The sequence below is a fragment of the Xiphophorus maculatus genome, chromosome 14, assembly GCF_002775205.1.
Source record: "Xiphophorus maculatus strain JP 163 A chromosome 14, X_maculatus-5.0-male, whole genome shotgun sequence".
Classification (NCBI taxonomy): domain Eukaryota; kingdom Metazoa; phylum Chordata; class Actinopteri; order Cyprinodontiformes; family Poeciliidae; genus Xiphophorus; species Xiphophorus maculatus.
The window spans coordinates 22,050,876-22,069,230 of NC_036456.1; the positions used below are offsets into that span (position 1 = coordinate 22,050,876).

Here is an 18,355-nt window from a genome sequence, read left to right on the forward strand (position 1 = left end):
AACAGGACGCTGGCACCTCTGAGTTATTCCTTTTGTTCTCGGCTTTGTTTTGGCGCTCCAGATTTAATTTGACTCTTTTATTAATGACCAAGAAGTTTGAACGTGGAAATCGAGGGATGCTGAAAAGAAAACTCTTCTCGACTTTTAATCCTGTTAGCGTTTAACAGAGGATTAAAGACTGTCATCCTCATCGCTGCTGCAGTTCTAAAGAATAATTTTCACATTAAACATCACTTCATGCAAGAAAGGAACAAAAATTGCAGGACAGCTGATTTTTGACACGGGACGCTGAAACTATCTGGTAATTATTTAGTAAAAAGGCTCAAATCCATTAAACTTTAACCCAAAATGTGGAATAATCCAACCTTTAATCTGTGAACGGAGCTCTGGTTATTTCTATCAAACTATTTCAGCAATTTTATTTTGTATTTTCACTGTAAGCCTCCAAAAAATGACGTGACAGTATGACGTGTTCATGCACATTTTGAAGTATTGCCATAGAAAAAGTTGATGGGAAAATTTGAAAAAAATGTTTTTACGCTCAAAAGATGGAAACATTTTCTGAAGAAGTTCTGATGAAGTTCTGCTCCGTCCACTGGTTGGTTTGTGCCTTACCAGAGGCAAGAAACATGGAAAAAGGTCAAAGTTCAAACCTGCAGCTTACAGAGTATTAGGGCAGAACTAAGAACACAACAAAAAATAAAATTACAGGAATAAACTCATCTGAGAATAAAGTCGTAATGTTTTGACAATAGTCAGTTTTAGAATAAAGTCAATAAAACAAGAATAAAGTTGTAATATTTATGACTTTTTTCTCATTTTTTTCTCTTATTTTCTCAGTGTGACCCTAACACTCCGTCTACCAGCTCGGACAGTTTTTGTCACAAAACCAAAAACTTTGAGCAGAATCAGGATTTGAGTCCAAATAAACTGAAATGTTTCCCAGATGTTTCTGTGTTGGTTTCAGACCTAAATCCTGTAGAAAACCTTAAAGCTGAGCAGAATAAACGTCGCCTTTCAGCGGCGACTCGAGTTAATTACGTCTGCTGAGGCTTAATGGAGGCCGGATGGAGGAGCAAAGGGCCGTTTCTGTAGGTGGAGGAGTGTCACTGCTGCTCCTTTCTCCTGTCAGTTTGGCGTTTCAGAGGAGGACGTGACCGGATGTTGATGTAAATCTCTGCGTCTCCACATAAAGGCTGCGTGTTGCTGCAGCAGCAGCAGGCGGAGCTGGAATGTGTCTTTTAGTGTCACTGCGAGCCGCAGCGCCGCTTTGTTTCAGGATTATCCCTCGGCAGGATCCAGGCGGCGTTCAGGAGGAGGCTGCTGCCTCATCACGAATTAAAAGCTAATCTGCTGCTGCAGCGGGCGGCTTGATGGGAGTGAATGCTTCCTGCTGAACCAGCAAATCTTCTCCGGGGAAAGAAGAAACCAGCAGGCGTCCCTGAGGGACTCCAAGGAACGACAGGAGAGTCAACAGCTCAGAGGGCAAGCGGCGCCCGCAGGCACAGAGCTGCAGAGGAACGACCAGAAAAACGTCCAACGAATTTTCACTTTAGGAACCAGCTTTGATCTTTATGACTGAGGTTTAGGGCCACAGGAGAAAAAATAAAACTACGAGAATAAAATGGTTTGAGAATAAAGTCGAAATATTACAAGAATAAAGTGAGAACAATGCTGGAATAATGAGAATAAAGTTATAATATTAAGAGATTAAAGTCTAAATAACAGGCTCAGTTTATCTGCATGTTGTGATTTAAGGCCAAATTGTTAAAAATCCAAAGAGTTAAAAACTACAGGTGTTTCCCCAACATGTGGACTCACTTCATTAACTGGTTGAACTTGGAACCAGTTTAAACTGGTTAAGCTGGTTGACCAGGTCGCCCAGTACGAAGGAAAGGTCCAGGTCTGACCTGAACCCGGTGCTGACCGACCAGGTTGTCTCTCATCAGCTGCTTCTTGTGACTTTTCATCATCTGAAGTTGAGGTTTTTCAGTTTCATTAAATGTTCAGGTGAGTGAAGGAGAAACGTTCAAGAAGCTCCAGAGGAGGAAACTGGTTTCCAGCTGAGTCAGCACCGCTGTGCGTGTCCCTCAGCAGCTCCCGTCTCTTCCTCTGATGAGACGTCCTGGCCTGGAGCAGAGAGAGCGACGGGACTTTCCTGTCGTGAACAGATCAACCAGCAGCTGCTTGGGGCTTCGCTCACGTCTGTGTGCTGACTCAGCAGAATCAAACACTTTGACTTCAGTCAAAAGTAACTTCTGATCAGGTGATTTGGTGTTTCCACAGGGAGCACCTGGGGACAGGGAACGCTTCACATGGATCTTCTTCTTCTCTGATGAAGCTTTAACAGGAGCCCTGTTCAGTCCGGTTCAGTTCGACTCCAGTCCGCTTGTATAGAAAGTCCGGTTCGTTTGGAAAGGTGTGGATGCATAAAAACAAAAAGTGAACTCTGGTCCGTCTGGGTCCAATTGAACTATAGTTTGCTTCAAATGCAAATGTGAACTTGAAGCGAACTGAAGCCTCCAGGAAGTGAACTACAGTGCAGGGCATTCTGGGTAAATACAACCCAAACAAACATGCTAGCCTAGCGCTAGCAGGAGAAATGGCTCATGGTCAGTTAGGAAAGACAAAACAAAAATCCTCCAAACGTTAAAATCTGACGCCACCCCACTTTTATTTACATTTGATGAAGAAGGAAGTTGTGCTCAGCGTCTTCTTCAGAGGTTTTTGTGTTGTTTCCTTCAGTGGTTCATTGTGCAGCGCCCCCACAGGCCAGGAGGGGAACAGGTTGCTCAAAAGGTTTGGTTGGTTTGACTCGGAGCAGCGAGAAAGAGAAATGAAACGCCATCTCCAGCAGATTGAGATGTAACAGGTTGTAACTCTGGTGTCCAGTGGAACCGAGTCCATTGAACCAAAACAAACCACTCACATAACCACCACATAGCATACTGCAGGGCAATTATGAATTATGATCCAGACTCGGCTAATTATCATATTTTAGACACAATAACAGATAACTAGATTGATCATGTTGAGGAACGTTTTACAAACATCCGACTCCAGGAGTTTCCCTGATTTTAAACCGTTTATTTCACAAAAATGGCCGACTCAACCTCTGAGGCGGTTTACATGCAGAAGGTGGGCGTGGCTTCTGGGCGAAAATCTGCTTTCTATTTATCATATGAAGTCTGAGAATTGATCAAGCTAAATAAAGTTTGGGCTCTAGGGGGCGCTAACAACAAACTAAATGTCCCAAAAGCACAAAGCTTTGTGTGTTGAGCTTTTCTAACATATTTTTATGGTCTAACAAATAAAAATCATGACTAATAAAACTGATTATGGGTTTGGATCCCTTTATAAACTTACAGCTTCTTTTCTCCATTCTGGTCATTTTTCTGTTTTTTTAGGAGAATTTCATTTTTCTTGACTTTATTTATTTTATCTCTTTTCTCCTTCTTATCTCCGCAGGTTTAAAAACCCAACAACTGCTTCCTTCTCGAATATTTTTTTCTCTTTTTCCTTTTTTTCTTATTGTTTTGTGTATTTCTGACTTTGTGGGGACATTTTGACCGTTTCCTCTGTTTTATTCGTCAGTTTTCTTTCTCCCCAAGAATTTGCCTTCTTTTCCTTTTTTACCCACTTTTTCCTTCTCATTTTGAATTAGGGATTCATTTGTGTCCCTCTTTGTCGTCTGTTGATAAAAAATTGCATGAAGTTAGACTGACATTTAAATAACAGAAAGAGATCAGAGTAAAATGTCCTGTTTGGTTTTTCTGAGACATTTGAAGCAGGAACCTCCACAGGTCAGCAGCTCAGCTGATTAAAACTTCCTGAAGATGAAACTTCCAGGTTGATCCGACTTCTCATCTTTGAAACATCCCAGGACTGAAACCAGGAGCGAGTTTTTGTTTCAGCGTGCTTCAGATCAGAACTGACGGGTCACGTCTTCCTTACAGATCGGCTTCTCAGAGAAACCAGATAGAGGAAGAAAGTCGCGTTTCTCCTCATCGCCCTCCGGTCCAGGAAGAGCGTCCACCTCAAACAGAAACACCGACAGATTCTGACTCTTTAGAAACTGACCGGACAATAAAAGTGCATAAATACGAGACATGAATGAAGATTTCTGTTTTTACAATTTATGTTAAACTGGTGTTATGTTGTTGTTTAGACTGTCCAGGTGAGCATGTTTAGGATAGTAAAACCCTCTGGATGTGTTTGACGTGGGAAAAAAAGAGAAATAAACAAATTAAAACAAATCTAAAACTGTGATGTTCATTTGAGCAGAAATTAGTGAAAATTGTTCCAATAAGCCAAAAAATCAAATTCTAAGAAGTTAATCTAAAAGTGGTTAAAGTTGATCAACCTGATTAAAAATAAATTGTTGTGGAGAAAAACTCTGGGAAAACGGGACAGTTATCAGCTCACTGGTTTGTTACTCAGATCTGAAACCTGCCTCTAAAATTTTATTTTTCTTTTTTCTGGACTCTAGTCAGTGATGCGTCTGTAAGCCATAATGGGAAGCAATGCGACTTCCTGTTGCCTGAACTCACAATTTTACCTGTTTAAATAAGTAAAAATATAAAAACAAAGATAAAAAAAAGAAGAAATAGCTCCTAAAACTTCAGAAGTTCGAAGGTGATGTCTTACGGGAATGAAGGCCAGGTTTTCGCGGAGGCAGGCGTCCTGCAGCTCGCCGCGCAGCGCGGTCACATGACTGTGGTGGGCGGAGACTTCCTGCTCCAGCCAGTCCATCCGGGAGCAGCAGGCCTGGTGGAGCTGAGAGACGACGGACAGGAAGCTCTGCAGACATAAAACATAAAGAACAGCACAAAGTATTTACATTTTTATAACCAAGTTTTAACAAAAGGTTCATCTAGAGAGTTTTACTGAAAATCCAACTCATATTCTTTTAAAACTTGGCTAAATACAGCAAATGTTCGGAACCAAAGAGGCCCAAATCCTGTTCTTATTACAGAAAATAGATTTATTCAATCGAGCCCAAAAGAAACTGAAAACTAAACGTCTTTATTTTAATATATCAAACGTGTAAAATCTACTACGCCGCAGCAGTACAGTACAATGCCATATATGTTTGGATTCTGGCAAAAAACAGAGAAATCTCAGAAAATCTCTAGAAAAAAATCTTTTTAGATTAATGTCAGAAATTTTCTACAAAGGAACTTGGACATTTCTGAATTTCGAATTCAAAAATTTTCTTTAGAATTATTTTCTAGAAGTATCTAGAAAATAATTTCTGAGTTTTTGGCAGAAATGTGAACCTTTAGTTTCTGTCTCCAGGCTCTGATACGACATGGTAAAAATCTCTCAGGTTTTGGCTCGGCTGTAGATATCTAGAAACTTTATTTGGTAGTTTTTACGTTGCTACCTGACACGCTGCCACCTCAGGAGCTGCCATCAGGTGTTTCTCTTCGCTCATATTCAGGTAGTCCAGGGTGAACAGCAGGGGGCGCCGCTGAGTTGGGGCAGAGTGCTGCGACTGGGCGAGACTCTCTCTGACCTGGCAGAGCGGAGGAGGAGTGTGTTAGCGGCCGGTCGGTCCAGGAAGTGTGTGAAGGTTTGGCTCTGCTCACCTGCTTACAGCTCGACTCTGCAGCCTTCAGGCAGAGAATCACGAACTGCTGCCGCCTGAAAAACATCAGAAAATTCCCTTTGGTTGAACCGACGGTGAGAATCTGCTTGTTTTCCACAGTGATTCTCCAAAACTATCACAGATGAGAATGTTTTTCCCTGATGGTCGAGTCGGGATGTCTCTCAGGTTTCTGCCTGTTAAAACCCATTTGTTCCTTCCCACCGGCGCCTCATGCTTGCTCAGGAGAAATTGATCCAAGTCCACCAGCTGGCATAATAACCAAAATCAGACTCTGTTGCATTTCATTTGGCATCAGAATGAAATCATTTAATCTAAATGAGTCAATCATGTTGCTGCAATTTGGTTTATTTTTTACTACTTTATAATAAAAATCTATTTTACCCTTTTATTTTATTTTAAAAGTTTCATTAAGGGAACATTTTGGTGTTAAACTGGCTGTGTTATAATCAGATCTCTGCATGTTTATTAATGCGACGTCTGCATTTCTAACTTCGTTTTGAACCAGATCCTGTTGAAATGTAACTTTATATTTAGTTCATTTAAAGACCTGAGAGGTTTTCATCCGTCCTCAGCCTCTCCTGCGTTACCTGACCGCGTCCCTCAGCTGCTCCTCGGCTCCCTGCAGTTGCTGCTCCAGCTGCCTCTTCTCCTTCTGAACGCCCGCCAGCTGCTTACCCAGAATTCTCAGGGAGCTTTCTTTACGGCTCAGCTGATGGAGAGAGATGAGGCGACATTTAAAGCAGAAACGCTGACAGCTTCCTGAAGGTGGCGCTCTCTGATCTCTGATCTAACGAAGCTTCGAACTCAGCGGTTTCTGTCAGAAACATGTTGTTGTTGTGAATCCTCGTTAGTGGAAGTTCTAGTCATGGCTGCAACGTTCTTTAAATTGATGTTTCTACCAGGAACGTCAAACATCAAAGGGTGACATTGCAGATAAAAATAAAATAAATTCTCCACTGGAGCTGAAGAACACGGTAACGAAGCAAACTGCCATCAGTGCCAAAAGAAACATGGCAGACAAATATCACATACAGCAGAAAATCTACGATACAAAACCAGATATTCCTCACATAGTTGCTACGATCAGAGAACAAACAGCTGAAGCAGAGCTGCTTGTGAAAAAGTCTAGCACATAGTTACATAGCGCTGCTTCACATGATTGAAAAATGCAGATGTTTATTTATTCTATAATTCCCACCCAACCCCGTTCCCTTACACTCAGACCTGTGAACACGTTTCTTCATAAACGCGTCAAACAAAAAAACCCTAAATAGTAAAAATACTCTGAAAAGTTAATTTATTCCAAAAGTTACTGCTGATCTCTGAAACTACCCAAGATGTTAGGAGCTACCTGTCTGGTTCTCTACCCGTCTGGTTCTCCACCTGTCTGGTTCTTTACTTGTTCTGTTCTCCACCCGTCTGGTTCTCCACCCGTCTGGTTCTCTACCCGTCTGGTTCTCTAACTGTCTGGTTCTCTAACTGTCTGGTTCTCTACCTATCTGGTTCTCCACCCGTCTGGTTCTCTACCCGTCTGGTTCTCCACCTGTTCTGTTCTCTACCTGTTTGCTGTGGGTCAGTGTGTGCTGTTCTGAGGCCAGCTTGTCGACCCGTTGCTGCAGCAGCTGCAGCTGCCTGCTCTGCTCCTGGATCAGCTCCTGCGCCTCCTGCTCTCGGTTCAGAGAGAGCCTCAGCTCCTCGCAGGCCGTCTGGAATCGCTCCGTCGGAACCTGAACACAGAAACACAACGTCAGACACAGCGGCTGTCTGAACAGAACCCAGTCCTCCTCCAAACTCACCATCAGAACCAGCTCCGCCCGCTCCTGCTGCAGCCCTTTCTTCAGGTTGGACACCTCCAGCCGCAGGCTCCGCCTCTCCACCTCGGCGGCGTGCAGCCGTTGGCTGAAGAGCAGGAAGTGCTGCTGGAGGCCGGAGATGAGAGTCTGGCAGGGGGGACATGAGGTCAGCAGAGGGAGAGGTTCTGCAGAACCAAGATCCAAACCTCTACCTCTACCTTCAGGGAGGAGCGCTCTGCGATCCGCTCAGCCGAACCGGAGGAAACACTGCGAGCTGATTGGTCCAGCAGCTGGTCCAGGAGGCGGGAGAACCCGGAGCGAGCGGCGGCCATTACATGAGCGGGAGAGGAGTCTGGAGAGAGAGGCGGGTTCTGAGTGGAGCTGCTGATTGGACGAAGGCTCACATAAACAGATTGGTTACCTGAGTCAGCCAGCGCCCCCTGCAGGTCGACCATGGAGGACAGAATGATGGCGGAGAGGCTTTTAGAGCGAAGCCAGCGAGAAAAAACTCTTTCAGGAACTTCAGCTCCTGTCAAACAATAAAAACTGCTTGTGATAAAGAATGAAACATTTATAAAAAAATATATTGTTACAGATAAATTGTCCCAGAAATTATTGCAATAAATGATAATATTGTTGTTTTGAAACAATTTTCAACTAATATAATGATAATAATGGAATAATAATACAAGAACACAAACTAAAAGATCAATAACCTTTAAATCCTAATTAAACACTGAAACTGAGAGACATTTTAAACAGAAACTAAAATTAAAATGAATTATGACGTCTGTAAACAAAATGTCTAGTAGATACCAAAACACCAGACGGAAAACTTTTATCATCCAGATAGAAAAGAGAAAAACATTAAATCACACAAATAGAAATTATTGATTTTGTTCATGATGCAGTTAATTGATTTATTGCTTATTGCCACAAGTCTAACTATAAGTAATAAGAACTAAACAATATTTTACTAATAATGACTAACAAAAAACAGCAAACATATGTAAAAACTAACTGAATCAGACAATCTAAAGGTCATAATGAAATAAAACTAAACTCTAATGAGAAACCCAGAAGATTCACAGCCTGCGAGGTGAACTGACCCTTCTGGGCTGCCGTACGCGGCGCTGCACACACGCAGACGCTGCCGCCGCTCCTCTCCAGCCGCAGCACCACCTCCGTCTCCTTCCTCAGAGCCGTCCACCGGTTCACCGCCATCACGGCGCCCGCGCCGCTCCTCCACCTCCTCCTCGCCCTCCTTCCTCGCTCCTCCTCTTCCTCCTCCTCCGTCCGCTCGCCGCCCAGCGCGTCCGCCAGCTTCCGGACCTCCAGCTCCAGCCGCTCCCGCTCGGCCAGCCGCCGGCCCAGGACCGCCTTCTGCTCGGACAGGGAGCGCACGCAGCCGCGGGCGTGCCTCAGGGCGCCCGCCAGCAGGCCGCAGGCCGCCGACAAGGACAACGACTCCCGCCAGCTCCGGGAGAGGTCAGAGGTCAGCGAGGAGCAGCGGCGCTCCAGGGAGGAGACGCGGGCGTCGCACTGAGAGCGACACATCTACAGGAGACGACCAACAAGAGATTTATGATCAAATCAATAATCAAAATAATCTCCAATTTGATCAGAATGTATCAGCTGAAGCTTCAAATCAGATGATTTTATTACTTTTATTGTTGTAGCTTCTAATTGATTTAATTATTTTCTAATTTGTCCTTAAATGTCAAGAAAACACAAATAAAATGTGTTATTATGAAAACATGACGTAATGGTGGGCATTTATTGTTAGGAATTTCATATTGTGATCACAATAATCAATAATCAATTAATCGTATGATAAACTGAAACAAGCTCAATAATTTCCATTTGCATGATTTAATGTTTTGCTCTTTCTACCAAAAACTGGATGAGAAACGTTTTCAGTCTGGATATTTATTATCAGATTATCTGTTTTCTCCAGAAACTTCATCATTTATTCTATTCGTTGTTTTTACTGATTTTAGATATTTAAAATGTCTTCCAGTTCCAGTGTTACATATTCATTAGAATCTAAAGTTTATTGATCTTTGAAAATGTATTTCTGCATTATTATCACCATTATGTTACTTGACTCAAAACAACAATATGATTGTTTATCTCAATAAGTTCTGGGACAATTTATCGCACAGCAAAATGTGTTATTATGACAGAACTAATAATGATAATTTAGATTCAGACGTTTAATTTGATGTAAGGTCAGAGGTCACGACTCAGACTGGGGGAGTTCTAAGACAAGTTCTACTGCTGACCCAGAAATACGTAAAAAATAATTATGTTTAAAACCTGAAAACTGCCGATTGTCTAGTGCAAATATCTTAAAATAAGACAAAACTACAGTAACTCACAAGGAACATTTCAGCAACATTTAGGAGAATATTTTCAATAAATAATTCTTGATAAAAAAGAAACAGCTTGGCTGATTATTTCACTTATGGGAAAAATGTTCTTTTGGTTCTTTTTATCAATATTTCAGAATTATTTATTGAAACAAACTCCTATAGCTTGTATTTTTGTTGAACTTTGGGATTTAAGCTGCAGTTTTTATCATGTGACTCCTGGGTTTTTGGCTAGCTAACGTTAGCGGCTTAATTAGCAATGTCAAATTAAACAACAAACCGCAGAGAAATGATGACGGAATGAAGCCAGAGAGTTTCTCAGAATGAAAAAAGATTCAACTAAATGTTTGGTTGTACAACGGTTACATTTATCTAGGTTACATTTAAGACTTCCTGGAGACCAAAATTTCAACAATGACACCTTCCAGAAATCCGGCGTTAGCAAAAAGAAATATCAACTTTCTTCCATCAATCAGATTTTTTGGGCTGAAATAATTTTCAGATGAACAATTTCTGCTCCTGTTTTATCGTTTTTTCATAGAGGAATAAAATGAAAACGTCGCTGCAGGGAGAATCAGCTGACTTCACATCAGCTTCATCACACCTCCTGTGTGTGTGTGCGTGTGTGCGTGGGCGTGTGTGTGTGGGGGTGTGTGTGGGTGTGTGTTACCTGCAGCTGGTTCTGCAGCTGGTTGACGGTGTGTGTGTGCTGCTGGCTCCATGTCTCCTCTCTCCTCTTCATGTTTTCCTGCAGGCTAGACAACACACACTCCTGGCTGCGCTTCAGCTCACGCACACACACACTCTTCTTGTCACACACACTCTGCAGGTGAGCGATCTGCACAGAGAAGAAGAAACCAAACTGTTGTGCTGAAACGGTGAAATGATGAAAAGAAGCAGAAGAGAAAAAAACAGCAATTTTCCTCCGTTTTGTCTGGAATCTGATATTTTACTGCAGCAGAAACTTTCCAGCTTCACCTTGTCCTTGGCCTGATGCAGGTCAGAGGTCATCTGCTCCACCTGCTCGCTGATGACATCACACAGCTCCCTCCAGGTGAAGTCTCCCAGAATGCTGTGGGGCGGCTGGATGAGGACGCAGCCGGTCAGCAGGCGCTGGTTCAGGTGGTGCAGGAAGGCCAGGCGGACCTGAACACACACAGGGAGTGAAAACGTATTCTGCACCGGGACAAGAGAGGAAAAGTATTCAACCCCCACAGAGTTCAAAGGTTCAGATCAGGCAGGTTTTAACTGGACCACACAAGAAAAAACTCACCAAAATAAAAGCACTTCACTTTAAATTATTTAGTGATTTTATAAATATTGATGAAAAAGTGCTTGTTCTATTGCAGATTATTTATCCTAAAACGCTGGAAAAATTATTTTTACAGATTAAATAATGTGCTAATATAACAAGTTCTTTTCCTGCAATATTAAAAATGTTGACTTAAAACAAACTCCTGTATCTTGCTGAAAAGTCACTTATTAGTTAGAAACCGTTCCTCTACAGGAAGTAGAACCGTTCCTCTACAGGAAGTGGAATTGTTCCTCTACAGGAAGTAGAACCGTTCCTCTACAGGAAGTAGAAACTCAATCTACAGGAAGTGAAACCGTTCCTCTACAGGAAGTGGAATTGTTCCTCTACAGGAAGTAGAACCGTTCCTCTACAGGAAGTAGAACCGTTCCTCTACAGGAAGTAGAAACTCAATCTACAGGAAGTGAAACCGTTCCTCTACAGGAAGTAGAAACTCAATCTACAGGAAGTGGAATTGTTCCTCTACAGGAAGTGGAATTGTTCCTCTACAGGAAGTGAAACCGTTCCTCTACAGGAAGTGGAATTGTTCCTCTACAGGAAGTGAAACCGTTCCTCTACAGGAAGTAGAACCGTTCCTCTACAGGAAGTAGAAACTCAATCTACAGGAAGTGAAACCGTTCCTCTACAGGAAGTAGAAACTCAATCTACAGGAAGTGGAATTGTTCCTCTACAGGAAGTGGAATTGTTCCTCTACAGGAAGTGAAACCGTTCCTCTACAGGAAGTGGAATTGTTCCTCTACAGGAAGTGAAACCGTTCCTCTACAGGAAGTGGAATTGTTCCTCTACAGGAAGTGGAACCGTTCCTCTACAGGAAGTGAAACCGTTCCTCTACAGGAAGTGGAACCGTTCCTCTACAGGAAGTGGAACCGTTCCTCTACAGGAAGTGAAAATCGTTCCTGAACACTAAGTGAATCACCGCTGACTCCTTGCTGAACTCGTCTCTCATCTCCCGGATCTCCTTTCTGCTCTCCTCCTTCACTGTCTGTAGCTCCTCCTGCAGCGCCGCGTTCTGCATCGACCAATCAGAGACCTCGTCCTGCAGCTGGCCCAGCACCTGCTGCGCCTCCTGGTGGACAGGGAGAAAAGTTCATCTTTAGCCTAAATGTTCATCGTCTCCCTGAAACTTTAAAATACGTCCAGATCAGTGAAGTTCAACCAAAATCCTTTAAATCAGGCTGAAAACTAATATTTATGTGATTTTAATTCACATTTTGATTAAAAAACTGAGATAATAATAAAAATCTGTGGAATCTGTGGTATTAAAGTAATTAAACCCCGAGGGTTTGGACCCTGATCTGTCGCTCCAGAACCTCATTATGAGGTCCATTCAGAACCGACACCAGTCTTACACCAATTTGTTTCTGCTGGTCTGAGGTCAGCTGCTGGAGCAGCTGGTTCTCCTCGTGGAGCTTCTGGGTCGCCGCCAGCAGATCCTGGACCTGAAGGAGAAACGGAGATCAGGTTTCTGGGAGGAAGGCGGCGGGTTGCTCTGAGTGGACCCGTTCCCGACCTGGAGGGTGGTTTCCTCCAGTCTGTGCTGCTTGGTGCTCAGAGTGACCGCCAGCAGCTGCAGGACCTCAGCGGGACTCGGTTTCCCATCATGCTTTGCAGGTTGTGCTGTGTTTTGAGCCATGGTGCCGAGCAGGGCGATGATCTGCTGCAGGAAGCTGTGGAAGGCATCCTCTGCTTCAGAACGCTGCGCTGCTGCCTGAACACGGGAAAACATGGCCGCTTTAGAGCCAGGGGTTCCCAAAGTGGGGGTCGGGACCCCCAGGGAGGACGTGAGACACCAAGTACAGGGTCGGGTTGTCCAAACGTCTCCAATCTGCTCTCTGTTACCTGCTGCAGCAACGACTGCGTTTTGCCAAGTTGATTCTTCTCCTCCTCACGTTTTTTTGAGAGGTCAGAGGTTGCCTTCCTCTCGGTTTCCAAGGCAACCGCCATCTCAGTCTTGCAGTGATTGAACTCTGTCTGCAGGCTGCATGAACGTCAATGTAGAAAAAATGTTATGTAAATAAATATTTAACAGAAAGTAAAAGTGATAAACTGTTTAGACATGAGGGACGACCCAGGACACCTAGCATAGCAGCACGTAGCATAGCAGCATGTAGCATCATAGCATGTAGCATAGCAGCAGAGCCTTGCAGGTGGTATAGCAGCATAACCATGTAGCGTAGCCTAGCAGAGTGGTTTGGCAACATAGCAGAGCGACACAGCACTGCAGCGTAGCCTAGCAGCATAGCAAAGAAGCATAGAATAGCCACACAGCATAGCGGCGTAGCACAGTAGCATAGTGACGTAGCACTGTAGCATAGCACTGTAGAATAGCGGCGTAGCACAGTAGCATAGCGACGTAGCACTGTAGAATAGCGGCGTAGCACAGTAGCATAGCGACGTAGCACTGTAGCATAGCGACGTAGCACAGTAGCATAGTGGCGTAGCACAGTAGCATAGCGGCGTAGCACAGTAGCATAGCGGCATAGCACAGTAGCATAGCGGCATAGCACAGTAGCATAGCGGTGCCTCTATGCTGAGGGCTCACCGCTCCAGACTGTGCTCAGTGTGACCCCTCCTCTCCCTCTCCAGGCTGTAAGCTCTCTCCAGCTCTCTGAAGTGCGTTCGCAGCAGCTCCAGGTTGCACTGCGCCTCCTTGTGGCCGGACTTCTCCACTGCCACCGCTGCCTCCAGGTCCCGAACCCGCAGCTAGGGGCCACACAGAGATGCAATGTCTATAAAACTCTGCATATAGCTACTATGAACTGGAGTCTGTAATTAATGAATCACATTTTAACCTAAAACCACAAAATAAGCAACATTTTCAATTCAAAAACCATTTTTGCTGTTATTAGTGACGTTCAGGCAGATGTTTAAAGCATTTTTAAGCTGCTTATTTTGTTGTGTTTCATGTATCTGTTGCTACCAGAGGAAACCTTTTCGTGAATGACTGACAGCAGCAGTCGTTTAACCTTCTGACCTCCAGGTTGCTCCTGGACTCCAGGTGAGCCGTTTTCGCCGCCTCCAGATGCTTCACCTTCTCATCTGCGATCTGGAGGAAACCAAACATGATCCTCCATCTTTGTCATCCTCCATCTGCAGAGCGACAGGAAGCGTCGCTCCGCCTCACCTCCTTCTCCCTGCCGCTCCTCTCCTGCAGACTCTTCAGCTCTTCGGCTAGCAGTCTGCTTTCCTCCGCCTCCTTCTGTCTCTCCCGCAGCAGGTCGGCCATTTTCCTCTCAGACGCCTCCAGAGCCGCCTGCTGGTCCTGCAGAACAGAACCGACCGTCTGAACGTGAGCAGCTAAAGGCTGGTTATTTTGGTCTAGAGTTATTTTTGTGGTTAAATTTTACACAGCAGCTTCCAAATGTTTTATGTTTCTATCTCTTTAAGAGAATTTTCTGTTTAGAGCTAATGGCCTAAAATTCAATGTCAAGTTTTATTTTTGTTTTTTAGGGCTTAGTAATGGTAGGATTGAAGTGCATCCTTATGCAGATAACATCATGATTTAATATTGTTGCTGTTGCCTGGATGTTGAGATGTTAGATCTGTGGTTCTTAACCTGGGTTCGGTCGAACCCCAGGGGCTCGATGAGTCGGTCTCAGGGGTTCGGCGGAGCCTCTGCCGCGGAGGTAAAGACACACCTGTGTAAAGTCGTGATGACCCGCCCCGCTTGGTCATCACTTGCTGCAGAGGATCATGTTACGTTGCTCGGCCAATCAGGGCTGCGGGGAATTTAGTGCGCGCAGCATCAGCGGCTGTCGTAGTTGTACGTCGCTGGTTTCTTTCTTAATATTTTTATCCACACTAAATATGTCGAGCAAAAAAGCAGAAAATGAACAGACTTTGCTGTGAAGATGCAGTTGCCAAGGTGAAGCCACGCCTCTCTGAAGCCACGCCTCTCTGAACTGGTCTCCCAAAAACAGCAGCAGGAGTCTCACTGATTTACATGTCATTTGTGCAAAACTTTATTCTGGCCCCAAAAAAGTATTTTGTGGATTCAAAACGACAAAAAACAAATTAAATTTAAAATTAAAAAAAATTAAGTTATTAAAAAAATTTTATTCTGTGAAAAAAATCCAAATTTATTTTTAATTAGTAAAATAATAAAAAAATATTTTTGGGGGCTGAAATTCTTTTATGGGGCCGAAATATTTTTGGGGGCCAGAATAAAGTAGCACTGTAACCTGCTGTGAGTTCATGGTTTTGTTCTTTCAGCAAGGTGACGTTCATGCACGGCTCATTTTGTGCACCAGCAAAAAAACATATACCTACAGTATGTCTTTAATTTGGAAAAAAAAAGTATTTTATTTATCACTAAAGAAGGGTTCAGTGAATGCGCATATGAAACTGATGGGTTCAGTACCTCATAAAAGGTTAAGGACCACTGTGTTAGAGTTTTATGAGTTATCTTCAGTCAGAGGCTTCTACGAATTTGCTGCAACACAATTTTTCCACCAGAAAACTGCAAAACAGCTGAAACACTGAGTTCCCTTAAATCAAGGCTAAAACCCACCAGAGTTATCTTTGCTTCATAATAACTGGAACGTTAATCAACATATTTGACGTGTTTTTGCTTTATGATTCAGATGAAGGCTTTGGATAAAATGCAACGTTATTTGCTTGTTTCAGAATTGCTGACTGCATTATGTTTTTATAACATAAAGCACTTTGAACTGACTTGTTCCTGAAATGTTCTACACAAATAAACTTGACTGCTACTGGAGATCCTTCCTGCCTGCAGCTTCATCATTTGCAACGACTCTCTGAAGAAACTTGGATGATTTCAGTTTCAGGACTGATGTATTCTAATGAACACAAAATGGTTTGAGTTTCCTCTGCTTCCTGCACAGTGTGATGAGCTCCTTTATCTGACCTGAAGCAGTTGGTGCAGCCGCTGATTTTCAGAGCTGAAGTTCTGGATCAGCTGGTCCCTCTCCTCCACCTCCTGCTGCAGCGCCTGCTGGTCATCCTGCCTGGCCTGCTGGCTGACCTGCAGAGTTTTCCGCAGCTCTGCGATGGTCTGCTGCAGCTCTGCTGATTTCTCTGCAGCGTGAATAATAATAAACACAACACAGTGAGAACTGCTGCACCATGTTTACTATCGCAGGAGGTTTTGCTCTCCTCCAGTTCTGCTCTCTTCTCTCTGAGTGTACGTTTGATTTGTTCACCTGTCAGAGCGGTTCTGTCCCGGTCGAGCTCGGCGACCCGGTTGCTCTCTCTGCGGCTGGCAGCGAGCAGGAACTGAAGCTTCATCCGCTGAGCCTCGCCGCGCTCCATGAAGGAGCGAAAACGGGCCACCTCCGCCTGCAGGAAACACACCTGGACACACACACACACAAATAAGCCAATAATATAAATGTACAAAACTGATATTCTGGGGTAAATCACTGGAGGAAACGGATCCAGCAGCAGAGAAGTGATGGTGTATGTAGGCTAAATAACAACCTACATGACCAACAATAAAATAAAATATTTACATTTTTCTTATTTTTCCTGCTTTTTAAACATTATTTTCATAGAAGGAACAGTAGAAATAATTTGTATATTATGAGTTTTCATGTTGGCGGACTTCAGTTTTTACTGATCTGTTATTCTGAACTCGGCCACTGGAGGGCGCTGCAGCCTCACCTCCTGGTTGTGGCGCACTGAAAGCTTCAGATTCTCCTTCTCCAGCTGGTTGAGCCTCCATCTGAGCTCTCTGGACTCCTGGCTGATCTCCCTCCCCTCTGAGGACGACCTCCTCGCCCTCACGCTCCTCTTCATCACTCCTCTTTCCTCTTCCTCTCTCGCCTCCTCTCTGTGACCTGAGGAGCTGAAGACGACGGGCCTCCTGAAGGAAACACAAAGCTTATGATTACAGTATTTTATTTCCATTTCCGAATTACTAAATGGAAATATTTTCAGATCATTGAAACTAATTCAGCTTGAATTAGTTTGAATTTATCAATTTCAAATGAGAAAAGTTCATTTTTTAGCTATATTTTTTTCAGTTTTCATCTGTTTCAAGCATCTTCACTTTGAGAGCATTTTATTTTGTATATTAATTAAGTCTGGATTCATTTTGCCTTGGGGTCTCGGGTTCTCCTCTATGCTCTCTGGCTCCAGTCGGGCTTTCTGCTCCGATCCTCTGGTCTCGGCTGCATGTCTCCAACCCAATTATTTTCCTTCTGCAGGCAAAATTGAAACAATAAGTGGAGTAAGTAGCGAAATTGTAAAAAAAACTGTGGGGTGAATAATGTTTTAAAAACCGTCTCAACAACAGGAGACGGTGTCCAGGCAGAGAAAACAAGTGAATTAAACACAACTGGGCTGCACAGCAAAAGGTCACAGGTTCAAATCCCGGCCTTATGCATCTTGTAATTGTGCTATTGGTCTGAAATACATTTAAAATATAGATGAATACTATTTATCATAATCTGATTATCTGAAAATCAAAATCAAAGTTCCCTTCGAATATAAAAATAAGTAATAAAATAGTCATTAACACATAGGTATTTAAATAATTACTTTAAATTCCCTGTGGGACTGTACTCTCTGTGTGTTTTTTGTATTTTTCTCCCATTATGTGGTTAATAATATCCAGAATGAACAGATGCAGCCCGGTTATCAGTTTTTACTGACTGACTCCATGTTGCATCAGGCCGTGTTGATGTTGTTTGACTCCAACCTCTGAGACCCAGGATTGGCTGAGGCTGCCGTTACCTTGACAACAGACTGCCAACATCGAACGTCACCCTGCAGCGATCTCCATTTAAAAATCTGCGCTATAAGAATTAATCACTTTATAACTCTGGTTATAGAATGTGTATATTAAAAAGAGACTAATCTAGTGAAGATTTCTGATCCGCTGTTTAATTCGGCGATAATAAAGAGTTTGAATGCGGTCGCCATTTTTACCTGCAGGCTAATCACTGCGCTCCTGAACGGTTCTATGTACCACGAATAAATCACAACATGTTAACTTTAATAACACGTTGTCTAATACTTCCAGTCGTAACACGACATCAAAGAAATGTATATACTTCAATTAAAAAGTGGTGATAAGGTGAAGTGAAACGACAACACAAAGTTTTCGTGGATGTTTGGAACATTAAAATGCCTTTTTAGCTACTATCGCCTCCTACAAACCATAAAACTGCCTCCAACCGCTTCATGTCCATTAAAATTAACAACACACATCATAATTAATCCCCTGTAAGCCGTAAGAAACACTTACTGTAACATTTATCCAGGGACGGTTTGAAACTCACGCCATGTTTGGCGTCCTTAC

At 43.3% G+C, this 18,355-nt stretch overlaps 1 protein-coding gene across 1 annotated transcript; it reads right to left on the bottom strand.

Annotated features, from left to right (window-relative positions):
• Positions 1 to 3,072: 3,072 nt before the first annotated feature.
• Positions 3,073 to 18,354, bottom strand: ccdc171 (coiled-coil domain containing 171). The gene is given in 25 exon segments (XM_023346551.1): positions 3,073 to 4,036; positions 4,648 to 4,800; positions 5,387 to 5,518; positions 5,592 to 5,646; positions 6,199 to 6,320; positions 7,171 to 7,338; positions 7,408 to 7,560; positions 7,562 to 7,600; positions 7,602 to 7,756; positions 7,826 to 7,933; positions 8,514 to 8,961; positions 10,447 to 10,614; positions 10,755 to 10,922; positions 12,005 to 12,154; positions 12,438 to 12,527; positions 12,599 to 12,796; positions 12,928 to 13,066; positions 13,631 to 13,791; positions 14,063 to 14,134; positions 14,213 to 14,350; positions 15,959 to 16,128; positions 16,254 to 16,404; positions 16,714 to 16,915; positions 17,151 to 17,252; positions 18,302 to 18,354. Coding segments are annotated over 25 exon segments (3,561 nt in total). The 5' UTR covers positions 18,310 to 18,354; the 3' UTR covers positions 3,073 to 3,925.
• Between the last annotated feature and the right edge of the window lies 1 nt (position 18,355).